A 24,907-nucleotide genomic window follows, 5' to 3' on the forward strand; every position below is an offset into this window, starting at 1 on the left:
TTGGTAAGAGATGAATTAAAACACAATAGCAGCAGCTGTATAGCACAGGGAACTCAGCTTGGTGCTCTGTGATGACCTAGAAGGGTGGGATAAGGGTGGCTCAAGAGGGAGGGGATATAAGTATACTTATAGCTGATTCACATTGTTGTATGGCAGAAACCAGCACAACACTGTAAAGCAATTATCCAACAATTAAGCAAGCAAACAAACAAAAACCAATAGCAGGGACTTCCCGGGTGGTCCAATGCAGGGGGCCTAGGTTCAATCCTTGGTCAAGGAACTAGATCCCACATGCCACAACTAAGACCCAAGGCAGCCAAATAAATAATAATTAAATTTAAGTAAATACTTCTTTTAAAAAAAAAAAAAAGAGGCACAATGGTAGTGTGCTGAAAACGAGGGGCACACATTGTTTTCATTACTCCAAGCTGGCTATCAACAGCTTATCTCCTCCATGGTATCTTGGGAACTGGTGATCTTTTTGTTTGTTTTTTTAATTTTCATGGTTTCTAATCAAATAGAGTTCCAAACAGCCTGTTAAAGACCTCAGTTGAACTACAGAAGCACACAGGAACGGCTGAATAGCATCAGTGCCAGTAGACGGACAGTCTTCGCCCACCTAGTGAGGCTGACTTTGATTGGTGGGCTTTAATGAAGCAGGCGGAGTCAGTTTCCATGGTGTGAACACAACAAGACAGGCAGCGAGGACTTCCTGCCAAGCCTGAGCATTGCAGATTGCAAACAAGACAGTGAGTATTTTTACATTGATTCTGTCTTCAGATCTTTACTGAAATTATTTCAGATCATTCTTATTTATTAGAACTTATATTTACTGACAACTTTTTGACACTGAGACACCTGTCATGAGAAAGATGGAAATTCAAATGCACAATCAAATTTACAGGGATTCTAGTGCTGGAAATTTTGTTAAATTTTCACAGTTATGGTATGGTAGGCTTAGTGAATTGTTTCTGTTTTCTACAAATAATTTTTTGGCTTTTTGTAAGAAAGGCACTAATTAATAGTATCACTGAGTTTTAAACAGCTTTTTTGAGATATAATTCACATACCATAAAAATCTGCCTGCAATGCAGGAGACTCAGGTTTCCTGGGTCGGGAAGATTCCCTGGGGAAGGGAATGGCAACCCACTCCAGTATTCTTGCCTGGAGAATCTCATGGACAGAGGAGCTGGACAAGCTATAGTCCATGTGGTCGCAAGAGTCAGACTTAGTGACTAAACCACCACCACAACCACTGTAAAATTCATCTCTTTCAAGTACACAGTTCAGTGGTTTTTAATAAATTCAAAGTTGTGAAAGCATCACCCTCCACTACCTAATTTTAGGACATTTCATCACCCCAGAAAGAAATCCTATGCTCCTTGGCTTACTTTCCACCCCCAAATCATCCTAGTCCTAGGCCATCAATAATCTACGTTCCGTCTCTACAGATTTGCCTACTCTGGACATTTCACACATGGAATCTTACAACACGTGGTCTTTTGTGACTGGCTTCTTTCACTTAGCATGTTTTCAAGGTTCATGCAAATTGTAGCATGTAGCAAGTCCTCATTTTTAAATTGTCAAATACTATTCCAATAAAATAGGAGTATCCCATATTTTATTTCTGCATTCATCTGTTAGACATATTTTCCCACTTTTTGAAGTATTCTGTATTGAAGAATACTGCTATAAACATTTGTGTACAAGTGTTTGTGTGGTCATATGGCTTCATTTCTTTTAGGTTTACTCCTAGAAGTGGAGTTCTGGTCATATGAGAACTCCATGTTTAGTTTCAGTCTTTTGAAGAATTACCAACTGCTTTCCGAAGTGACTGCATCATTTTATATTCCCATCACAAGGTATGACGATCCCAGTTTCTCCACATCCTCACACTTGTTATTATTTGCCTTTTAAATTATTTGTTATCCCAGTGGCTGTGAAATGGTGTCTCATTGTGGTTTTGATTTGCATTTACCTAATGACTAATGGGGCTTGCCCATTAGCTCAGCAGTAAAGAATCCACCCGCAATGCAGGCACAGGTTCAATCCCTGGGTTGGAATATCTCCCGGAAGAGGGCATGGCAACCCACTCCAGTATTCTTGCCTGGAGAATCCCATGGATAGAGGAACCTTGTGGGCTACATTTCATAGGGTAGCAAAGAGTTGAACATGACTGAAGTGCCTTAGCATGCACACACAATAACTAATGATATTAAGCATCTTTTCATGTGCTCATTGGCTCTGTACATTTTTTTTTAATCTTCTACTTATATTCCACTGAAAACTTACACTTAAATTGCAACTTTCCCATGAGAAGTTGTGGAATATCCTTGCGATGAAATCAGTTGCAAACCAAATGGGGCTGATTTTTGCATAAACCTGCTTAAAGGTTTGTGAGAAGGGCAAAGAGGCTCCCAGACACAATGGTGTGACTTTTTGTGACACCTGCAAGTTGGAAATCCTCTAGTATTTCTGTTTCCCATTTCGTTTTATCATTGAGCAAATGCTCCAGTGTCAAGTTTTTCTACTAAAAAATGCAAGCCAAAAAGATAAAACATAACCTGTGTCATCTTTGGTTACTCAGCATATGCACTTCCTGCAAAAGATGTGTCTTTGTCCTGCATGCTCAGAGATTTAGAACCACTTTGGGCTGACACCCAAGTATCTATCCTTTTTTCAAAATTTATTTACTTTTGGCTGTGTTGGGTCTTAGTGGCAGCACATTGTGATACGTGGATTTTTCTCTAGTTTTAGTTTGCAGGCTTATTTACCCTGTGAGATCTTCCTGGACCAGGGATGGAACCCCTGCCCCTGCATTGGCAGGCAGATTCTTAACCACTGGACCACCAAGGAAGTCCTGACATAAATAATTTTTACTGCCTTAATTTCTTTCAAGAACTTAGTTTTTTGTTTGTTTGTTTGTTTTTTGTTTTTTCCACTCTGTGTGTACCATGGTGAAGAAAACCTTGACTGCTAGTTCAGTTTGGTGACACAGCTTTGCTTCACGCTAAGGTATCGGCAGTTTTCTACATCATTACTTTTGAACCATCAGGCCAAACATTAGCACAGTGAACAAGACCAGTGACATTTTAATAGTATAATAAAAAAGAATTTTGACCCCATGGATCCCCAGAAAAATTCCCTGAAGTCCTGTCTACAGACTGTAATTTGAGAACTGAGGGTTTATCTCTTAATGTTGTAAACAATTTAGCCATTTTATTTGTTTGTTTACCTTCCCGGTGGCTAGAGGTAAAGAATCTGCCTACAGTGCAGGAAACACAGGAGATGCGTGTTTGATCCCTCAGTCAGGAAGATCCCCTGGAGGAGGAAATGGCTATCCTCTCCAGAATTCTTGCTGAAAAATTCCTCAGATGGAGAAGGCTGGTGGGCTCTTGTCCAAAGGGCTGCAAAGAGTCAGACATAGCTGAACAACCTGGCACACTCACCATCTCTTGAATTCATGTAGCAACGATAGTTAATTACCTGGTCTGTGTCCAGTATAAACTGTTCACATGAATTGTCCTTGTATCCTCACAAGACCCTGGCTAATTATACTCACTCTTTGGATGAGAAAGATGAGGTACAGAGTTACGCAACTAACTCAGGGTCACACTGCTATCACTTTGGAGTAGGAGTGGGAAGTAGTACTGGGAAGTGGTTTGAGGCCAATTAGCAAATGTCAGCCCTTGAGTTTAGCCTATAATCCTATAGGTAGAAAGGAACTGTTGAAAGTTTTTGGATGGGGCATCGGCAGGCACTAACCACATAGTAGCTAAGATCCAATACACCCTCAATAGGGCACACACATGAAGCAACCCTGGATGCAAATGTATGAAGTAAAAAAGAAAGTAAACAGTGGGAACCCTATGGAATCACTCACTAGAAGTCAAGTGCTGTAGAGAATTTCCTAAGTAGCATGCTTTTCCCACAGTTGCTTTTCTTGATCATGGAATTGACCAAACTGTCCGACATGACAAAGCTCCACCAAGCTGTGGCTGCAGGGGACTACAATTCAGTGAAAAAGATTTTGAAGAAAGGTCTCTGTAACCCAAACTACAAGGACGTGGACTGGAATGACCGAACCCCACTTCAGTGGGCTGCGATCAAGGGTGAGTGGGCAATGCCTATATATAGGTCTCTCCATTCAAGACCACTGTTCACGAGGTTCGCAGTAGGCAGTCGGTGTGGGGTAGCAGAAAGAACATTTCTTGGAAATCAGACACATGAATGGCAACCATTTCAGTCCTGGCACCACCCCTTAAACTAGTTGTAGCACCTTAGGCAACTTATTTAACGTCTCTGAGTCTTGGTCTGTTTATCTGCATAATGAGAGCAGTAATGCTGTTTTGCGGTGAAAATTCAGGAAGATAGCGAGTGTGCATTGCCTAGCACGTAGGGACTCCTAATTAATACTAGCCCTCTGCCCTCTTAACCTCTAGCAGAAATGGAGCATCGTTCCTGCTCATAGGACAGGAACTTTGTCTTGTTCATGGCCAGGGGCACGCTAAACTAGTCTCGGTTATAGGACTGGAGAAGGAAGATGGCAGAAACTCCACCAAGGGGCCTGTGAAGACCTTCAGCCATAGAATACCATTAAAGAATGTTAGGAAAGTGTGATAGTCAACTTTGCTTTTTAAAAATTTGTTTCGACTCGTGTACGGAGACTGGGCTGGCAGGAAGCAAGCCAAAGAAATCAGTTGGGAGAATTTTGCAGAAATTTAAGCACAGCGATGGGAGTTATACTAAAGCACCTGTCAGTGGAACATTTGCTGAATGCCGGTCTCTGTGCTATGTACTTTTTGCCTGTGATTTCATTTGTACTTCTGAAGAACTCAGTGAGATAAGTGATATTTTATACAAATAAGGAAACTAAACTTCAGCCGTTTGTTTCTCATCTGGGTTGTTATGGTTAGCAAGCAGTATTTATTCTCAGGTATAAACCCACATCTATATGACTAGAAAGCATGAGCACTTAATCTGTGCTAGTTTTCACATAACTGGGACTTAAAGTATTTTTTATTGAGATGTAATTAACATACATTATTATATCAGTTTTAGTGTCTAACATAATGATTCCATTTTTGTATAAATTGTCAAATACCACAATAACTTGGTTAACTTCTGTCACCATATATATTTTTTTCCTTGTGATAACTTTTAAGATCTACCCTCTTAGCAACTTTCAAGTATGCAATGGAGTATTATTGATGATAGTCACCATAGTATATATTACATCCTATTGACATTTATAACTGGAAGTTTGTACCTTTTGACCACCTTCACCCATTTCACACCCACCCACACCCCAGGACTCTGTTCTCTGTAGCTATGAGCTCAGTTTTTTGTTTCTAGCTTCTGCCTATAGTGCAATCATATGATATTTGTCTTCCTCTGTCTGCCTTATTTCATTTAGGATCATGCCCCTCAAGGTCCATCCCTGCTGTTACAAAATATTTGGTTTTGCAATCAGCACTGGTACTGCTGAAAGCAGAGGGAAACGTATGGGTGCCAGCTCAGATGGGGAGTTGGGGAGTGGATAGAGTAACTTAGGAGAAAAAGCAAATTCTTGGGTGGCATCTGCAAGAATGGACAAGAGAGGGGAGCATCCTGAAAGGAGCAGAGGGAATCCTTCGAGGGCTCAGACCCGGAACAGGAGCAAAGGGGTTAAGGTGGGGCCCTGAGTCCCTGGTAAGAAGAGGGAGAACAGAGGAAGGGGTGATGCTAAGAAACTGGAGGGGCCTCAAGGGCAAATGTCTCCCCCTCTTCTGTGCCACCTAGGCTAGCTCTGGCCTCAGCCTGGCAGAGACTCTTTCATCTTAACCTCCTGTTTCTTCTGGGTTCATCTAAGGACACATGGAGGTGCTACAGCTCCTGATAGAACACGGAGCCCGGCCGTGCCTGGTAACTGATGTGGGCTGGACCCCCGCTCATTTTGCAGCTGAATCAGGCCATCTGAACGTGCTCAAAGCCCTCCATGCCTTGCATGCCGCCATCGACGCCCCCGACTTCTTTGGAGACACGCCAAAGAGGATCGCACAGATCTATGGGCAGAAAGCCTGTGTGGCGTTCCTGGAAAAGTAAGTTTCCTTTGGTGCTGTGCTCCATGCTCAGTTGTGTCTGACTCTTTGTGACCCCACGGACTGTATTTACAGTAAAAAAGGGCAGAGAACCAGTGACCAAGGTCTTTACCAATTCAGTGGTCTCAGGCTGCTGGAAATGAAGTGACACAATCCAACCAATCGTTGTTCGAGTTTTTATTAATATTTCATCGAAATGACTAGTTTAGGGTGGAAATTATATTGTTTTAGAATATTTAGATTATAATTAAATATAATATCAAAATCTATTGTTTGAGATTAGCAGACAATACGATATATAAACAGGTAAACAACAAGGTCCTATTGTATGGCACAGGAAACTATATTCAATATATCTTGTAATATCTTGTAATAACCTATAAGAGAGAAATATCTGAAAAAAGAATATATATATTCATATATGTATATGTAAAACAAAATCACCTTGCTGTATACCAGGTATTAACACAACTTTGTAAATCAACTATACTTCCATTTTTTAAAAAAGTTATCATTACCTTACAGAAAATAAAAATTAGAAAGGCATGTCAGGCAGTTAATTAATTAAAAAATTATATTTTTTTCTGGAAAAATCTATTGTTTTAAAATTATGCAACATTATAATTATTATAACTGTACATGATTATTACAATAATTTTAATAATCTATAATAATTATAATTGTTATCTTAGACTATACATAAACTATCTGAGATAAGAGAAGTGGGACACAAATTTGAAAATGGGAGATAGTACAAGATTCTTGGACCCCCTTCAGATGCTTGAAAAGTCTTCAAACAAGCTTTGTCACCTTAGACAAATTGTCTCTTTCCTGGCCCTCAGTTTCCTCATATTTAAAATGAAGCAGGTGAATTAGGCTGCTATCATCCATAAGGGTCCTTCTACTTTTTAAAATGCCTAATTATCTGTGACTCTCCTACTTACACACTCATGAAAGTTAAGAACTTTTCTAGTACCCATTAATTGTTTTTTCTCTCAGCCAATCATTCAAATAGAATTAAGTATCAATTATGTACATGATTCGGAGAAGGCAATGGCACCCCACTCCAGTACGCTTGCCTGGAAAATCCCATGGGCAGAGGAGCCTGGTGGAATGCAGTCCATGGGGTTGCTATGAGTCAGACACAACTGAGCGACTTCACTTTCACTTTTCACTTTCATGCATTGGAGAAGGAAATGGCAACCTGCTCCAGTGTTCTTGCCTGGAGAATCCCAGGGACGGGGGAGCCTGGTGGGCTGCCATCTATGGGGTCACACAGAGTTGCACACAACTGCAGTGACTTAGCAACATGTACATGATTGGACTTGCCTGGTGGCTCAGAGGGTAAAGAGTCTGCCTGTAATGCAGGAAACCTGGGTTCAATTCCTTGGAGATGGGAATGGAAACCCACTCCAGTATTCTTGTCTGGAGACTCCCCATGGACAGAGGAGCCTGGCGGGCTACAGCCCATGGGGTTGCGAAGAGTCGGACATGACTGAGCAACTTCACTTTCATGTACATGAAGGTTCTAGCTCTGAGAGGGATGTTGATAAAATTGAAGAATGTATAATCTGGCTGCTTCTCTGGTGGCTGAGTAGTCAAGAATCCACCTGCAATGCAGGAGATGTGGGTTCGATCCCTGGGTTGGGAAGATCTCCTGGAGAAGAAAATAAAACCCACTCCAGTGTTCTTGCCTGGTAAATCCCATGGACAGAAGAGCCTGGCAGGGTACAGTCCATGGGGTCGCAAAGAGTCAGACACGACTTAGCGACTAAACAACAGCATCAACATAATCTGGTTAGGTCAATAAGTAATTCATAGTTGAGACAGTAAAGGAGCAGAGTGAGGACAACATTGCTTGAAAACCAAAACGAAATCAAGAGTAAATCTAACCGTAGATTCGTTGGGGAACGAGGGTGATAGTGAAATGCCCTTCTCAGAAATACAGTCATCTTCAGAAAGTTAAACCAGTAAAATCTTTGCTTATGTTGAAAAGTGGTGTCCCATCTTAAAAATATTCAAAATCATCATTAAGGTGATTTGGGAAATACAGGCAGAACCTTGAGTCCTAACTTTAAGAATCTCTCTTCTCCCTGACCCTGCCGTCATCGCCTGCATTCAGTAATCTCCATCTGTTGCAGACCTCAACATCAGCAGCATTGTTTCCTGGACCCTCTAAGACTGTAACATACCACCCTGTGACCATGACTCCCTGTCTTCATTTTCCCAGTTTTTGAATCCTCATGCAGGTATCTTGCCTGGAAAATCCCATGGATAGAGGAGCTGGTAGGCTGCAGTCCATGGGGTCACTAATAGTCAGACACGACTGAGCGACTTCACTTTCACTTTTCACTTTCATGCATTGGAGAAGGAAATGGCACCCCACTCCAGTACTCTTGCCTGGAAAATCCCATGGGCAGAGGAGCCTGGTAGGCTGCAGTCTATGGGGTTGCACAGAGTCGGACACGACTGAGCGACTTCACTTTCACTTTTCACTTTCATGCATTGGAGAAGGAAATGGCAACCCACTCCAGGGTTCTTGCCTGGAAAATCCCAGGGACAGGGGAGCCTGGTGGGCTGCTGTCTATGGGGTCACACAGAGTCGGACACGACTGAAGTGACTTAGCAGCAGCAGCAGGTATCTGAGTCCCAGACCTCATCTTATTCAAATTCTTTCCCTTCCATCCTCTCACCTCCCTGAAGGTTTTACTATCTTCCTTCTGTCTGCCAGCTGGACACTGTGGGCTAAAAGAAAAAAAGCACAACATGAGAGCTGTGAGTTCAGTTTTATCTGAGGTCTTACTGAGGACTTTAGCTTAGGAGATAGCCTTTCAGTAGTTCTGAGAAACTGATCTCAAGAGGTGGGGGCAAGGCTAGTCTATATATGATTTTTTTGGTTAAAGGAATACGTGCAGTCAAGGATACATCTTGGTAAAAGATTACTGGTCATCACAAAGAAGAGGTGTGATGATTATAGTGCTTTTCTATGTATGGGAAGATACAAGAATCTTTGGATTCATTACAATTCTTCCTGAGACACATCTAACTAAAGAACCTGCTTATCCAAAGCACAGAGCATCCTGTCATCATCTTTCATTTCCTGTCAGAAGCACAGAGTACTGAATGAAGTACCTCATCTCCTCAATCTCTTCTGTCTGAAGCACAGAGTGTACTGTGCACAGAGTGACTGCAGCAGGCTAACCTTTGTAGAATTGGAGGGTGAGCAAAACACCCTTTTATCTTGTTTGCTGTGCCCTGATACACCGCTTCTTTCACTCTTTTTCCACTATTTTAAACTTCCCACCCCTTGGTCCTTCTACAGTATATACCCAGAATTCCTAGCCTTGGGTAGGTCTCTGTCTTCTCCATCCCTGTTCTTGTTCTTCTCGGGAAAAGACCACAAATAAGTCGAGCAGTACCACCAGAAGTTCTAAGACTTCCGTCTCCAGCCAAGCCCTTAGTTACTCTGGCCATTGCTTCCTGTCCTCAACTGTTGACAATTGCAAGTCCCCATCACATCTCAGCCTGTCCTTCAGAATGTATGCTTTCCACTTCATAAAGAATGTTAAAGTCCTGGGTAAACATTTTCAAACCTCTCAAACCAACATATTATATATATCTGTTCCTTCTTGCTTTCCCATCCATCTATCTGTGGCAAGTGTTATCCCTCCAAATAGATCCTTTATCCAAACCTTTATGTCTCCTGCAAGATCATAATTTCCTTGTTCTTTGTTTCATCTTTTGTATTTTTAAGTTTTCTCTATTCCTCCTCTTCCCTTCTCTTTGTCTTCTGAACATGCTCAGATAGCTTTTATTAAACAAACACACGAAGAGTTAGAGGTCCTTCCAGTATCTGCTATGCCTTTCTTCTTCCCTACATTTCTAAGCTACTTGAAAGGTCGTCTATGCAATTGTCTCTACTTCTTCCCCGACTCTTCAGACTTCTTCCCCCATCGTACTGAATCAGCTCTCATTCATGGAGATCTCACTGCTAAATTAATGGCCTCTTTTCAGTGCACATCTTACTTCCACTTAATCTGGTATTTGATTGCTCTTCCTTGTTTTATCTGCTGCTGCTGTCTTCTGGTTCTCCTACTCGAGGGCCATTTCTTCTCATGATTTTTCTAAGTTCCTATTCTTGCATGCCTTTGAGATGCTGGAATTCCTAAGGGGCCTGTCCTTGGTTCTCCTTTACTGAATTTCTCTGAATAATCTCAGCCCCTCTGTAGTAACCGGTGGGTGAATGACTAGGATACCTGATTGCAGCGTAGCTGAAGTGGAGGAGGAGTGATTCTTCCATGTAATGGGGAATGAGTGCTATTACCAGGAAAAGTGGGCAGGCAGCGCTGAGCAGACAAATACAACAAAGGGCAATCAACCACATCACGTGTAAGTCATTTCTACTTATCATCTCCTATGAGGAACTTTGCTGTGACAGCTGGGGCTTAGAGCGAAGGAATTCTGGTTAAGGAGAAATTAATCTGGATCCTAAAAGCTAGCTAAGACTTGGTTAATGGAGGAGGGAGAAAGATTGCTGATTTGGAGTGAAGGTATCAAGTTGGAAATGCATGTAGGTTGTGTGTGAATGTGAGGAAGTGGAAAGACAAACAAGGGATGAGTGGCTCTGGCAGAATAGAGCCTTCACAGTGGAGAGGAAAGGAGAATAAGGCTGGATGGGTGAGCAAGCAAGTGGATGTGAACTCATCAGAGGACTGGCAAGATGAAACAGAGGCTCTAGCTAAGTTACTCCTGTAGGGGAAAAGGTGGCAATGATGCTGTGGACGTTGGACTGAATGTACTTACCCTATAGGCAAGGAGATCACATAAGGAATCTTTTAATGCTTCATTTTGCAAGTAGGTGAGGTCATGGGCTAGGGTGATGAAGGGAAAAAAAATATAAAAGAATATCAAAAGAAGCTTAGACAGGGTTTGACGGTTTTCAGAATATTCTAGGTATCCTAGTGGAACAATCAACTTTCAATTCAGATTTTCACTTTTTTCTTTTTAAAAGTGTTAGTTTCCCCTTATAGTTATTTTAAGTTGATATGTTGTATTTTTGTTTTTATTCAATTCAATAAATTCTCTCTCTCTCTCTTTTTTTTTTTCTGGCCACACAGCAGGCAGGATTTGGTTCCCCTGTCAAGGAGGAATCCATGTCCCCCACAGCAGAAGGGCTAGTCTCAGCCACTGGACTAGGGCTAGTCCTTGATTCAGCTTCTCTTAAGTTGTCAGTCTCTCACTCAACAAGTATTTCTTTCAGGAGAAATTAATACAACATTGTAAATCAACTCTACTTCAGTAAAATCTAAGAAAACAATTATTTTTGAACCCTACTATGTGCATGGCAGCAGGTCCCTGGTGGTTCAGACAGTTAGGAATCTGCCTGCAATGTAGCAGACACAGGTTCTATCGCCGGGTTGGAAAGATCCCCTAGAGAAGGAAATGGCAACCCATTCCAGTATTCTTGCCTGAAGAATCCCATGGACAGAGCTACGATCCAGAGGGTTTCAGAGTCGGACATGACTGGGGGCCTGACACTTTCACTTTCATATACATGCCATTGAACTAAATACTAAAAAGGATGTAATGATACAGCAAATACAATGCTGGGCAATAAGAAGCTCTCTGTCTCCGAGAAGAGAGAACTTGTTTATATAAATGACACTAATGCACGGTAGACAGTGACAGAGGTCAGAAGAGCAGGCTGGAGGAGGGACACTGTGTGGTCTGAATATGGAGAGGTCACTTCCCTCTTGTTGGGGGCACAGGAGCTGGGGAACAAGCTGGTTTGCTATCCACTGAATGAATGGTGCATTTCATCATGCTTTGCATTTTAAATACTGTTTGCTCTGGCTATACGATCATCTATCCTCTCAAACTGCATTTGTCCTCATGCTGACTCAAATACTATCTCTGTGAACTGGCTTTCACCCGTGTCCTTAAAGAAGTCACATACTCACCTTTGGCCTCATATACAAAACAGTATTTTTTGGGTGCTTCCCATTGCCTGTGCATGTCTGATGATTGGTTCATCTATTTTTCCATCACCGATTCTACGATTTATATATACATCTATATCTCATTTGTATATATATCATCTATGCTTTACATAAATCTATCTATACATACAACATATACGTGACTGTAATTTTTATTTTCTTCTCTACATGTTTCTGTACTTTAAAATTTTCTACAATGAACAGATACATCTTTTATAATCAGTGAAATATGCCATTAAAAAATAAACGACAGGACTTCTCTAGTGGTCCAGTGGTTAAGACTTCACCTTCCATTGCAGGCGATTCAAGCTAAGATCCCACAAGCCTCACAGCCACAAAACCAAAACCTAAAAACAGGAGTGATATTGTGCATGTGTGCTAAGCAGCTTTAGTCGTGAGTCACTCTTAGTGACCCCATGGACAGTAGCAAATTCAATAAAGACTTTAAAAATGGTCCTGCTGCTGCTGCTGCTGCTAAGTCGCTTCAGTCCTTGTCCATATTAAAAAAAAAGAAAACCTTTAAATAAAATAGATAAATGAAGGAAAACAGTCTTCTGATCTCAGAGAGCGAGCAGTGAGGTGTCCTGAAGCGAAATCTTAGTTCCCTGCCCAGGAATTAAACCTGGGTAACCTGGATGGAAACCAAGAGCCCTAGCCACGACTCACCAGGGGCTAGAGGCAAGAAGCAAAGTGGCCCTGGGCTGTTGCCCCTGTTTGAAAACAAGAATGTTTCAAGGAGGCAAAAGCTGTACAAAAAGGTACGAAGTTTACTATTAGAGACACAGCACAATGTATGGGGGAGGGGGAACGGGGGGGGGAGCGCTTCCCTGGTGACTCAGCTGGTAAAGAATCCGCCTGCAATGCGGGAGACCTGGGTTCGATCCCTGGGTTTTGAAGATCCCCTGGAGAAGGGAATGGCTACCCGCTCCAGTATTCTGGCCTGGAGATCGCCATGGACTGTATAGTCCATGGGGTCACAAAGAGTCGGACACGACTGAGTGACTTTCACTTTCACAATGTATGGGAGAGCACACAGGAAAACAGTTTGTTTATATGACTCAGAAGCAGGGCAGAGATATACACTCAGAGAGAAATGGTACGGACATCCTCTCTAATGAGGAGCACAGTAAGTCAGACACTAGGCAGAGATACGCACCCAGAGAGGAGTGAGGCGTTCTGAGCAAGGCGGAGAGCAGTATGGAAATCACGTACATAGGCTAGTCCTTCCGGGTCTTTGTTTATCTTTGGCCAATTATCTTGTTTCCTTTTTTTACCCGTGATGGTCCATGAACCGTCCCCAAGAAGCACGAGCAACTTTTTTCTAAGATGGATCCCATCATACAGACCTGTGGGTGCATGTCCACATTTACCATGGGATGGGGTCCCCTCCCTTTTCGACCATCAAGAAGCCTTCCTGAGTACGTACAAACAGGGCAGTCTTCCTTGACCTCTATTGATGTGAGCATTTTAAAAATGACCAGGGCCTTCAAGCTAAGTGCTTGTCTTTGATTCTATGAACATTTGACCCAAGCACCCCAGTCTTCTCCACCTCAAAGTACTGATAGTTTCTTTAGTGTCTGAGACCTCTCTACGTGTACACTTGGAAATGCTTGAATTTGGCCTCATTTCTCCTTGAGTGGATGGCCTAGGTGCCCAGGCCACATGCAGAAGGCAGAGGAGAGGCCCCTCCACAGGCTGGACATGCTGTCTGATGCAGGGGTCGGGGGTTGAGAGCTGGCTTCCCTCTCCTAGGGCTGAACCCCAGTGCCGGGAATATCGCCAGGCCGCCAGGTGGATGGGGCTGCAACTCGATCAGCGAGATGAAGACTGGGATGCCAAGAAGAGGGAGCTGGAGCTGTCTCTTCCTTCCTGGAATAAAAACACTAATAAGAAAAAGAGCAAGAAAACCGGAGGCCCCAGCAGGCTCAGCAATACCAAGGAGAGGGGAGCGTGAGAGGCCCGCCTCCCAGGGACTGTATAGCTGTGTTACCTGGCGGGGCACTTTCCATGTGCCGGAAGGTGTTGTAAGGTATGTGTTGTCCTGGCGTGATTTTACTCCAAGATCCTCGATTACCCACGTGGCTTTGACTGGTAGCTCCTGATCTGTCATTCAATCCTCGAGTCTGGCCTGGGCACTCTATACATGGGCTCTTCCCTCCATGTCAATACCCATTGTCTCCAAGAGCTGCCAAGAGAGGACAAATATCAGCTGCTTGCATTTTGTCATTAGTGATTTGCACTGTCAGCATCTCCTGAGCCTCTATATGAAATTACAGAGTTTCAGGGGCAAAGAAAACTTCCGCTAAGGAAACTTAGTTGTTTCAATGGAAAAAAAAAAAAAAAGGCAACAACAAAATCTCAGACATCTCCAACATTCTCATGTCAGTTAATCTATGAAAAAAACAATTACTTGTTGTCATATAGACCAAGAAAAGAAGTGAAGAGATGTAGCTTTGAGTTTCCAGATATGTGTGTGTGTGTGTGTGTGTGTGTGTGTGTGTGTGTGTGTGTGTAGGTGGGGTACAAGCCCACAATCTAGCAGAAAAAATTTGGCCGTAACATTAGCTCAGTGAAAAATTAAAAACCTTAATTTTATTGTGCTTATGAGAGCTGGGATAAAATCATGGAACTTGTAACTATAACTTTACTTGATCAACTGTATATTTTAGGATATCTAAATATAGATCAGGTATTATATGCTATAAATGTGAAGTACAGATGGTAATTTTAAGACTTAGAATAAAAAATGTAAAATAGCTCATCAATAATATTAATTGCAGGTTGAAATATAATATTTTGAATATTGGGATTAAATAAAACATATTACTAACATGAATTTTGCCTTTCTCCTTTCAGTTTTTTAAAAATGTGGCTAGTAGAGTATTTAAAATTGCATAGGTGGCTTGCTTTTATTTCCTTATGAAACAGTACTACAGTAGAAACAGACAATATTTAGAATCTCCACTAAGTAGCTGATCTGGTGCCCTTGAATTGTCTACCCCGCATTCTAAGTTTATTAATTTTTCTGCCAAAATCAATGTCTTGAGGCACCTGACATTGTGTTAATTATATGCTCCTCAATACTTATATAAATACAGGTTGAATTTTCTAAAATAAATAAACACTTGAGCATCTTACAGGAAACCAGTGTAGCTGTGGAGGACACCCTGGCTAGTGTTCATCCCTCTGGAGCATCAATTTTCTTTCTCTCATCCCTGCAGTTTATAGACATGGTTCTTGCTTGCCATCCTTGTATTGGTCCTCAACAAGCAGCAGCTCGAGCTGGACCACTGCGTCTTCTTCTGGGAGTGTGAATGGGGATACCCTGGGCTTGCTGGTTTTGAGAGGGTAACAGGCAGGAAGGACAGGAGTCTCCAAATGGAGGAAATAGGCTGCAAGTGCCAGACATTTTTTATCTCTCTCTTAAGCAGCAGGAGGAAGCAAATTACTAGCGTTATATTTTTTCCACTTCTCTATACAAATTTAAAAAGAGGTTTCTTTTAAAAGTCTTTGTTGCTGCGATGACACCTGGTTCCACCTGAACTTAACTTTTCTCAAATCTTATGGAAATGTTTGTCTTAAGCTGTGTTAATGAACAACATGCTTGCCCTAGACTCTGTCCTCAGAACAGAGGACAGAGCCTAAGACTCAGAACCGACTTGACAAACCAGCATGATTTGCTTATGCAAATGTTCTCCTAAGCTATATTAATGAGACTGTATTTGCTTGGAAACCTGCCTTCCTTCAACATTCATGTCAACCATTTTATGGCCCAGGACAACTCACCTCGTGCCAATGTTATCTCAAAATGTGTGTTTTGGGTGAGGGACCTGGTGCCAGTTTCTGAGTTTTGAGACGTTTCCTTTCTCTAATTAGCAGACTGTTAGTAGCTACATAACAGCTGGCTAAAGACTAGCAGGGGGACACTCTTTCTGCCCCCTTCTGATGTCTATGTGAGAAGCTTTCTCTATCTCTTTTATACTTTAATAAAACTTTATTACACAAAAGCTCTGAGCAATCAAGACTCGTCACTGGCCCCAGATTAAATTCCTCTCCTCCAGAGGCCAAGAATCCTGGCATCTTTCCTGGCTCAGCAACAACCTTTCAGTTCTAGAAGATGAGACTAAACTCAGGGGACATGGAGGGGGGGTGGTCTCCAACTTCTGTCCTGACCCCCCTCCACAGACACACACACACACACACACACACACACACACACACTGCCCTTGACCTCTGTGCAGTGTTTCCATCCTCTCTCCAAGTTCACACATTTCCCCCTCACCAATTGTAGCCTAAGCAGTGGCTTGTGAGCCAAGGGAGAAGGGAGAAGGAGGGAAGGGAGGGAGCGAGAGGGGTGAGGGGTGGAAGTGGGTGGAAAAGGGCCCAGGCTGCAACACTGAGACCCCAAAGTTGACAAAAAGAAAGTCCTATAGTTTTCCCCCTCATCACTTAAATTGAGCCCCATCTTTTCATAGGGCCCCTCACTGATGGACCCCTCCACTGGTAAGCCCCCTGCCTCACTGGGCACTCATTGCCCTCCCTGAGCCCCCTGCTGATTTAGAAACCTCAGTCTTCTCAGGAGCCCCCTTATCATAACTTTCCCCCTACCCTTGGCCCTGGTCACACTCTCAGAAAGACCCCATTCAGGACCTTAGACACCAAGCTGGGCCCAGAGGGGTGGAAGCTGCAGGTTCTGGCCTTCCTATCCCAGCCAGGACCTTCCTGGGGTCCTTACTCCCTAAGCATCCTCAGGAGCAGGATGGTCTTCATGTCCACCCTCTCCCCTTATCATTGCCTTTGGCCCCTGAGTGACTCCCTAATGGCTCTTCCTCTAGGGCAATTTGTCCTTCTGGGCACTGGCCACCAGGTGCTGTGCTGATCAAACGGCATGGAAATCTTGCCCAGAGGTCAGGTCAGGAGGGTGGCAGATCCAGTCTGGCATTTTCAGAGGAATATTAATGATAGGAGCTTGTGGACAAGAAGCTGGGAGGTAATGTTAGGGGAAGCACACTGATTGACACCACCCACCCTGGCCAGGCACCATAGTAACTATTTGCATGAGTTGTTTTACGACAGGATTTGGGAAAGGTCAAAAGGAGACACTGCATGTCTGACCACCTCCCAGAATTCTTCTCTCTGGCATCCATCTTGGCTGAACAAGGCGTGCACCACCAGGAAGGACTCTGAGTCAGAATGATTGGCTAAAGACAGTTCAGTTGAGTCGCTCAGTCGTGTCCGACTCTTTGCGACCCCATGAATCGCAGCACGCCAGGCCTCCCTGTCCATCACCAATTCCTGGAGTTCACTCAGACTCGCGTCCATCGAGTCCGTGATGCCATCCAGCCATCTCATCCTCTGTCGTCCCCTTTTCCTCCTGCCCCCAATCCCTCCCAGCATCAGAGTCTTTTCCAATGAGTCAACTCTTCACATGAGGTGGCCAAAGTACTGGAGTTTCAGCTTTACCATCATTCCTTCCAAAGAAATCCCAGGGCTGATCTCTTTGAAACAAATCCCATTACCATAAAACCCGAGACTGCAAGCCACGTGACAGAGCTGTTCTCCTGGGTTCCCTTACCCTACTGCTCGCCCCCGGGGGTCCTTTCCCAATAAAATCTCTTGCTTTGTCAGCACGTGTGTCTTCTCGGACAATTCATTTCTAAGTGTTAGACAAGAGCCCAGTTTCAGACCCTGGAAAGGGTCCCCTTTCCTGCAACAGTAAGGGCTAGGGCCATCTACCAGGCCTGCTCCCTCAGCCCAGGTGGGTTCCGTGGAGGAGAATTAATAGAGGCAGGAATAGTGAAAGGGAAGGTATTTTAAGACCCATGCCTCCCAGGTGCACAGTGGTAAAGTATCTGCCTGCAATGCAGGAGACACAAGACCTATGTGGTTCAATCCCTGGGTCAGGAAGATCCCTTGGAAAAGGAAACGGCAACCCACTCCAGTGTTCTTGCCTGGTAAATTCCATGGACAGAGGAGTCTGGCGGGCTACTGTCCATGGGGTTGCAAAGAGTTGAACACAACTGAGCAACTGAGCACGCACATTTTAAGAGCCAGGACTCCTACAGTAAAATTGGCCGCCCTGAAGTGTCTAAACAGATGGGTAAGCACTCTCCAGGGGTTTTATAGATTCCTACTTAAGACTAGGCCAGACTCAGAAATTTCTGTGGCCCCCTCTTCAGCTTTCACACTCCACCTGGGTAATAAAATAAGAAAAAGGGGACTTCCCTGTCTTCCAGTTGCTGAGACTCCATGCTCCCAATGCAGGGGACAGGTTCGATTTCCATCAGGGAGCTAGATCCCACATGCCCAACTAAACATCCTGCATACCACAACAAAGATCAAAGATCCAAGAGCTGCAACTAAAACCTTGTACAGTGAAAATAAATAAATAATTTTTTAAAGGAATGCATCCTAAATACTTTATTATCAATGATGTATTCACTTCTTTAACAAAAAAAGGAGAAGAAACAAAGAAAAAGAATTTTTAATAAAGAGTCTTCCCCTGGGAATGTGAAGTCTTCATGAGAACATGGACCAATAACATATAACCTCAGAAGAGTGAAGTGGCTAATTCTATGATGGGGCTGAGGAAGGGTAGAGGAGTGTTCTAGAAAAAGAAAGAAAAGATGGACAGAGACAGACAGCAAGCCAGTGAGTGAGCACGCTCACAGCCATTCTAGTTTCCAGCTCTGGCTCCTTACTCAGGAAATCTGTGAAATACCACTTTCATAATGATATTTCCTCTTTTGCTTACAGTACATTGAATTGTTTTCTCCCTACAACCAATGTTCTTCATAAGCACAGTATTTTAAGATCATGGGCATATGAGTCAAGCAGGCTTAGGTTTGTAACCTCCCCTAGGAAACAGGCAAAATGATCCTTACATCCTGGGGTTGCTCTGCAGATGAGATGATGTGTAAGATGCTGGCACTGGTGCTCTGTACCTGGCCCATGTAATGGCTAATTGTATTATTTATAGGAGTGAGCTCAGTTTTTCCCTGAGAATCCCAAAGAGATCCAGGAAGAATGCCTTTTATGGGTTGAGTGAGGCTCTCCATTGTTCAGTGCATAAATACCCCCTGCCTTCCATTGGTTGGACAAACTTGGAGCAAACTGTGGTGTGTGTTCTTAAGGTCCTTCACTGGGTCCATAACCCATGGCCTCCCAGTGTCCTTACTGAGTCCTCCTTTCATTGTTATCCTCATCGAGGCATCAGGAGAAGGAATATATTTTTGGTCCCACTCGAGTTTGTATACTTTATAATAACAACAGAAAGAGGACACCACAGTAGCTTCTTTGTATGATGAAACTATTGCCGTGCAGATTCTTTTTTTTTTTTTTTTTTGCCATGCAGATTCTGTACTAAGCACTTTACGTGTATTATATCTACTCTCATGACACACCTGCAAGGCAGGTATCATCATCCCCAGTTGACATCACAAACTAAAATTCTGAGAGGCTGAGTGACTTGCCCTAGGCTGATCTTGGTGGCCTAGCTTTCAACAGCTTGAAGCAGGACTTGGGTTCCCAGTCAGAGATTAGGTTGGGTCAGAGCGGTTGAGAGCACCAGATCCTAGCCACTAGATCAGTGGTCAGTGACAAGTGCCCTGGCCCTTAGGCTTTGCAAAAAAGAATTTCCACAAAGATGGAAAGTAGTAAAACAAGTTAAATATTTTTAAGAGAGAAAATACAATATTTGTGGATAAACACATGGGCAGACTCAGCGAGAGAGAGATAGTCGCTGAGTCGCACTCTTGAGGCAGTTTGAATTACTTTTATGTGACATTTCTTCCAGATTTCCTTTGGTCAACCATTTTAATTTGCCTGGGTTCATAGTCCATATTTGGTTTATCTCAGGGTCTTCCCATGTGTGCACACGCATCTCTTAGCCAAGATGGATTCTACCGAAAAGGTGTCTGGGTAGAATATCTCTTGACATAATTCCTCCCCCTTTGCCCTCCGAGGAGCCTTTCTATGCCTGTGTGGTGGTGGAGCTCTCCTAACTTCAAGAAAAGAAATATGTGGTCTGAACAGGGCCCAGCCTCCTCTCTTTATTGTCCTGTTATTCTTGTCTTGGAGTTTCAGTCCACAGGGAATGAAACCCCAGTTGCTTTACCCTGCGGGTGCCCATCTGCTTCCTGCCTCAAAGCCATCTGGCTGATGCTCATAGAATCTTGAAAACCTGCCTGGACTGAAAGGAACTCTAACCCTGCAAGCTGAAACCTCAGGCAGATTGCTTAACATCTATAGTTTTCTTTATTGTAACTTGGAGAGGACAGAATGTTTATACCATAGTGTTGTGGGGAGAATTAACTGAGATAACTCATGTTAAGCACTTGCTACAATGCTTTCCACATTTAAGGGTCTTTAAATTACCTGGACATCTTTTCTTGGCCATGGAAAATTTTTATATCTTATTTTTAAAAGCCATTATTTATTAACAGATTCTAAGAACTGTATTATGGAACAGAGCACTCAGGGTGTGTCTTCCTGAAAATGCCAGGGAAAATGCAATCAACAGTTCTATTGTTTGGTATTTATGATATCAAAGGAGTTTGTGGAATTTTTTTACAGCATGAATTATTTGGCATTGCTTGAGAAAGAGTCCCAAACAACTTCAGTTCAGCCAAAAACATTATTAAAGCTTTTTCTTACCAGCATTCTGACTTTCCTCTTTGAACTTATGAATTCAAGCCAACACTTTTTTTTCTGTTTCTGTCCTCTATACTCTGTTGGCAGGCAGTGTTCACTTAAAAGCCCTGAAAAGAGAAAACTTCGTGGGTGAAGACAAAAACACCCTATCGAAAAATGTTAACCAAATCCCATGTCTCACACAGGCTTCCCTGGTGGTTCAGATAGTAAAGAATCCGCCTGCAAAGCAGGGGATCTGGTTTCAATGCCTGGGTCAGGAAGATCCCCTGGAGGAGGGAATGGCAACCCACTCCAGAACTGAAGTATATAATCTTATCTCACATCTGAATTCTTTTCCATCGAGACTGCCACACCTGTCAAGCTGGGCTGCTGGTGTTTTGACAAAAGTTTTAATTTTGGTTTCAGGTTTGAAGGATTCGTTAATAAAAGAAACCACTAGTTAAACACAAATAAACACTTTCAATATTTAATAGAGAATTTTCTAATTTACTTTCAATATACAATCATAACCCACATACATCTCCTAATTGGGCTGACAGCATCCAGGGTCAAGTCAAACAGCAGTAGGAAATCCCCTGTAACAGCAGTCTGGAGTCCCCAGTGGGAATAGGTCCCAGGCAGCATAATCACTCCATGGGTGAGACTTCAAAATTGCCGAGTTTGTGTTCTCACTAATAATCCCAGGCTGCAAACTAATATCATCATCAGTTTGGGACTGTCAACTAAAAAAAGATGTACAACTTGAGAGCTGTGAGTTAAGTTTTATTTGGGGCAAAATGAGGACTTCAGTCCAGGAGGCAGCATCTCCGATAGTTCTGAGAGACTGCTCCAAAGCAGCAGTAGGGGAAAGTCAATATATAAAGATTTGGTGAAGGGGGAGTTCAATGCCATGAAGCACTCATTTTACAAAAGGTTTTTGTTAGTCATGAGGATCTGATGTCACCATGAGGGGCTTTCAGTTCAGTTCAGTCGCTCAGTCGTGTCCGACTCTTTGCCACCCCATGAATCGCAGCACGCCAGGCCTCCCTGTCCATCACCAACTCCCGGAGTTCACTCAGACTCATGTCCATCGAGTCTGTGATGCCATCCAGCCATCTCATCCTCTGTCATCCCCTTCTCCTCCTGCCCCCAATCCCTCCCAGCATCAGAGTCTTTTCCAATGAGTCAACTCTTGCTTCTTTAAATATGAGGAGAAGCAATCATTGAGATCATAAAATCTCAGAGGTCAGGGGCAGAAGCCGGGAGGACCCCATGCCCGAAGGGTGGCGGCCAAGAGGAGTTACCCCATGTCAGAGGTCAGGGGCAGCGGCGGAGAATGCCAGGCTGCAACGGCACAGGAACGGCTGAGAGGAGCTACCCCGCGTCCAAGACCAGGGGCAACGGCCGGGAGGAGCCACATCCAAGGAGCAGTGGCTGCACGGGTGCAGGAGGGCCTAGAGGAGCTATCCCACGTTGAAGGTCAGGAAGGGCGGCAGTGAGGAGATACCCCTCATCCAAGGTAAGGAGCAGCAGCTGCGCTTTGCTGGAGCAGCCTTGAAGAGATACCCCACGCCCAAGGTAAGAGAAACCCAAGTAAGATGGTAGGTGTTGCAAGAGGGCATCAGAGGACAGACACGCTGAAACCATACTCACAGAAAACTAGTCAATCTAATCACACTAGGACCACAGACTTGTCTAACCCAATGAAACTAAGCCATGCCTGCGGGGCAACCCAAGATGGGCGGGTCATGGTGGAGAGGTCTGACAGAATGTGGTCCACTGGAGAAGGGAATGGCAAGCCACTTCAGTATTCTTGCCTTGAGAACCCCATGAACAGTATGAAAGGCAAAATGATAGAATGCTGAAAGAGGAACTCCCCAGGTCACTAGGTGCCCAATATGCTACTGGAGATCAGTGGAGAAATAACTCCAGAAAGAGTGAAGGGATGGAGCCAAAGCAAAAACAATACCCAGCTGTGGATGTGACTGGTGATAGAAGCAAGGTCCTATGCTGTAAAGAGCAATATTGCATAGGAACCTGGAATGTCAGGTCCAGGAATCAAGGCAAATTGGAAGTGGTCAAACAAGAGATGGCAAGAGTGAACATCGACATTCTAGGAATCAGCAAACTAAAATGGACTGGAATAGGTGAATTTAACTCAGATGACCATTATATCTACTACTGTGGGCAGGAATCCCTCAGGAGAAATGGAGTAGCCATCATGGTCAACAAAAGAGTCCAAAATGCGGTGAAGTGAAGTGAAGGCGCTCAGGCGTGTCCAACTCTTTGCATCCCCATGGATTGTAGCCAACCAGGCTCCTCTGTCCATGGGATTTTCCAGGCAAGAATACTGGAGTGGATTGCCATTTCCTTCTCCAGGGGATCTTCCTGACCCAGGGATCGAACCCAGGTCTCCTGCATTGTAGACAGATGCTTTCCCGTCTGAGCCACCAGGGAAGTCCCTACTTGGATGCAATCTCAAAAATGACAGAATGATCTCTGTTCATTTCCAAGGCAAACCATTCAATATCACGATAATCCAAGTTTATGCCCCAACCAGTAATGCTGAAGAAGCTGAAGTTGAATGGTTCTATGAAGACCTACAAGACCTTTAAGAACTAACACCCAAAAAAGATGTCCTTTTCATTATAGGGGATTGGAATGCAAAAGTAGGAAGTCAAGAAACACCTGGAGTAACAGGCAAATTTGGCCTTGGAATGCAGAATGAAGCAGGGCAAAGACTAATAGAGTTTTGCCAAGAAAATGCACTCATCATAGCAAACATCCTTTTCCAACAACACATGAGAAGATTCTACACATGGACATCACCAGATGGTCAACACCAAAATCAGATTAATTATATTCTTTGCAGCCAAAGTTGGAAAAGCTCTATACAGTCAACAAAAACAGAACCAGGAGCTGACTGTGGCTCAGATCATGAACTCCTTATTGCCAAATTCAGACTCAAATTGAAGAAAATAGGGAAAACCACTAGACCATTCAGGTATGACCTAAATCAAATCCCTTATGATTATACAGTGGAAGTGAGAAATAGATTTAAGGGCCTAGATCAGATAGATAGAGTGCCTGATAAACTATGGAATGAAGTTCTTGACATTGTACAGGAGACAGGAATCAAGACCATCCCCATGGAAAAGAAATGCAAAAAAGCAAAATGGCTGTCTGGGGAGGCCTTACAAATAGCTGTGAAAAGAAGAGAGGTGAAAAGCAAAGGAGAAAAGGAAAGATATAAGCATCTGAATGCAGAGTTCCAAAGAATAGCAAGAAGAGATAAGAAAGCCTTCTTCAGTGATCAATGCAAAGAAATAGAGGGAAACAACAGAATGGAAAAGACTAGAGATCTCTTCAAGAAAATTAGAGATACCAAGGGAACATGTCATGCAAAGATGGGCTCGATAAAGGACAGAAATGGTCGGGACCTAACAGAAGCAGAAGATATTAAGAAGAGGTGGCAAGAATACACAGAAGAACTGTACAAAAGAGATCTTCACGACCCAGATAATCACGATGGTGTGATCACTCACCTAGAGCCAGACATTCTGGAATGTGAAGTCAAGTGGGCCTTAGAAAGCATCACTATGAACAAAGCTAGTGGAGATGATGGAATTCCAGTTGAGCTATTTCAAACCCTGAAAGATGATGCTGTGAAAGTGCTGCACTCAGTATGCCAGCAAATTTGGAAAACTCAGCAGTGGCCACAGGACTGGAAAAGGTCAGTTTTCATTCCAATCCCAAAGAAAGGCAATGCCAAAGAATGCTCAAACTACCAAACATTTGCACTCATCTCACATGCTAGTAAAGTAATGCTCAAAATTCTCCAAGCCAGACTTCAACAATATGTGAACTGTGAACTCCCTGATGTTCAAGCTGGTTTTAGAAAAGGCAGAGGAACCAGAGATCAAATTGCCAACATCCGCTGGACCATGGAAAAAGGAAGAGAGTTCCAGAAAAACATCTATTTCTGCTTCATTGGCTATGCCAAAGCCTTTGACTGTGTGGATCACAATAAACTGTGGAAAATTCTGAAAGAGATGGGAATACCAGACCACCTAACCTGCCTCTTGAGAAATCTGTATGCAGGTCAGGAAGCAACAGTTAGAACTGGACATGGAACAACAGACTGGTTCCAAATAGGAAAAGGAGTATGTCAAGGCTGTATATTGTCACCCTGCTTAT

The 24,907-nt window shown here is 43.3% G+C and overlaps 1 protein-coding gene across 1 annotated transcript; it reads left to right on the top strand.

The window, feature by feature from the left end:
- The first annotated feature begins 3,949 nt into the window (after window positions 1-3,949).
- ANKRD66 (ankyrin repeat domain 66) lies at window positions 3,950-14,033 on the top strand. The gene is made up of 3 exons (XM_068994150.1): window positions 3,950-4,112; window positions 5,852-6,080; window positions 13,832-14,033. The coding sequence occupies exons 1-3, from the start codon at window positions 3,950-3,952 to the stop codon at window positions 14,031-14,033; spliced, it is 594 nt and encodes a 197-aa protein (XP_068850251.1).
- Window positions 14,034-24,907: the final 10,874 nt, after the last annotated feature.

The sequence above is a fragment of the Capricornis sumatraensis genome, chromosome 22 (genome assembly GCF_032405125.1).
Source record: "Capricornis sumatraensis isolate serow.1 chromosome 22, serow.2, whole genome shotgun sequence".
Classification (NCBI taxonomy): domain Eukaryota; kingdom Metazoa; phylum Chordata; class Mammalia; order Artiodactyla; family Bovidae; genus Capricornis; species Capricornis sumatraensis.

Coding starts and splice junctions, on each gene's coding strand:
- ANKRD66 (XM_068994150.1), top strand. CDS start 3,950: ATGGAATTGACCAAACTGTCCGACATGACAAAGCTCCACCAAGCTGTG. Junction 4,113..5,851: donor TCAGTGGGCTGCGATCAAGG/GTGAGTGGGCAA, acceptor GGTTCATCTAAG/GACACATGGAGGTGCTACAG. Junction 6,081..13,831: donor TGTGTGGCGTTCCTGGAAAA/GTAAGTTTCCTT, acceptor TCCCTCTCCTAG/GGCTGAACCCCAGTGCCGGG.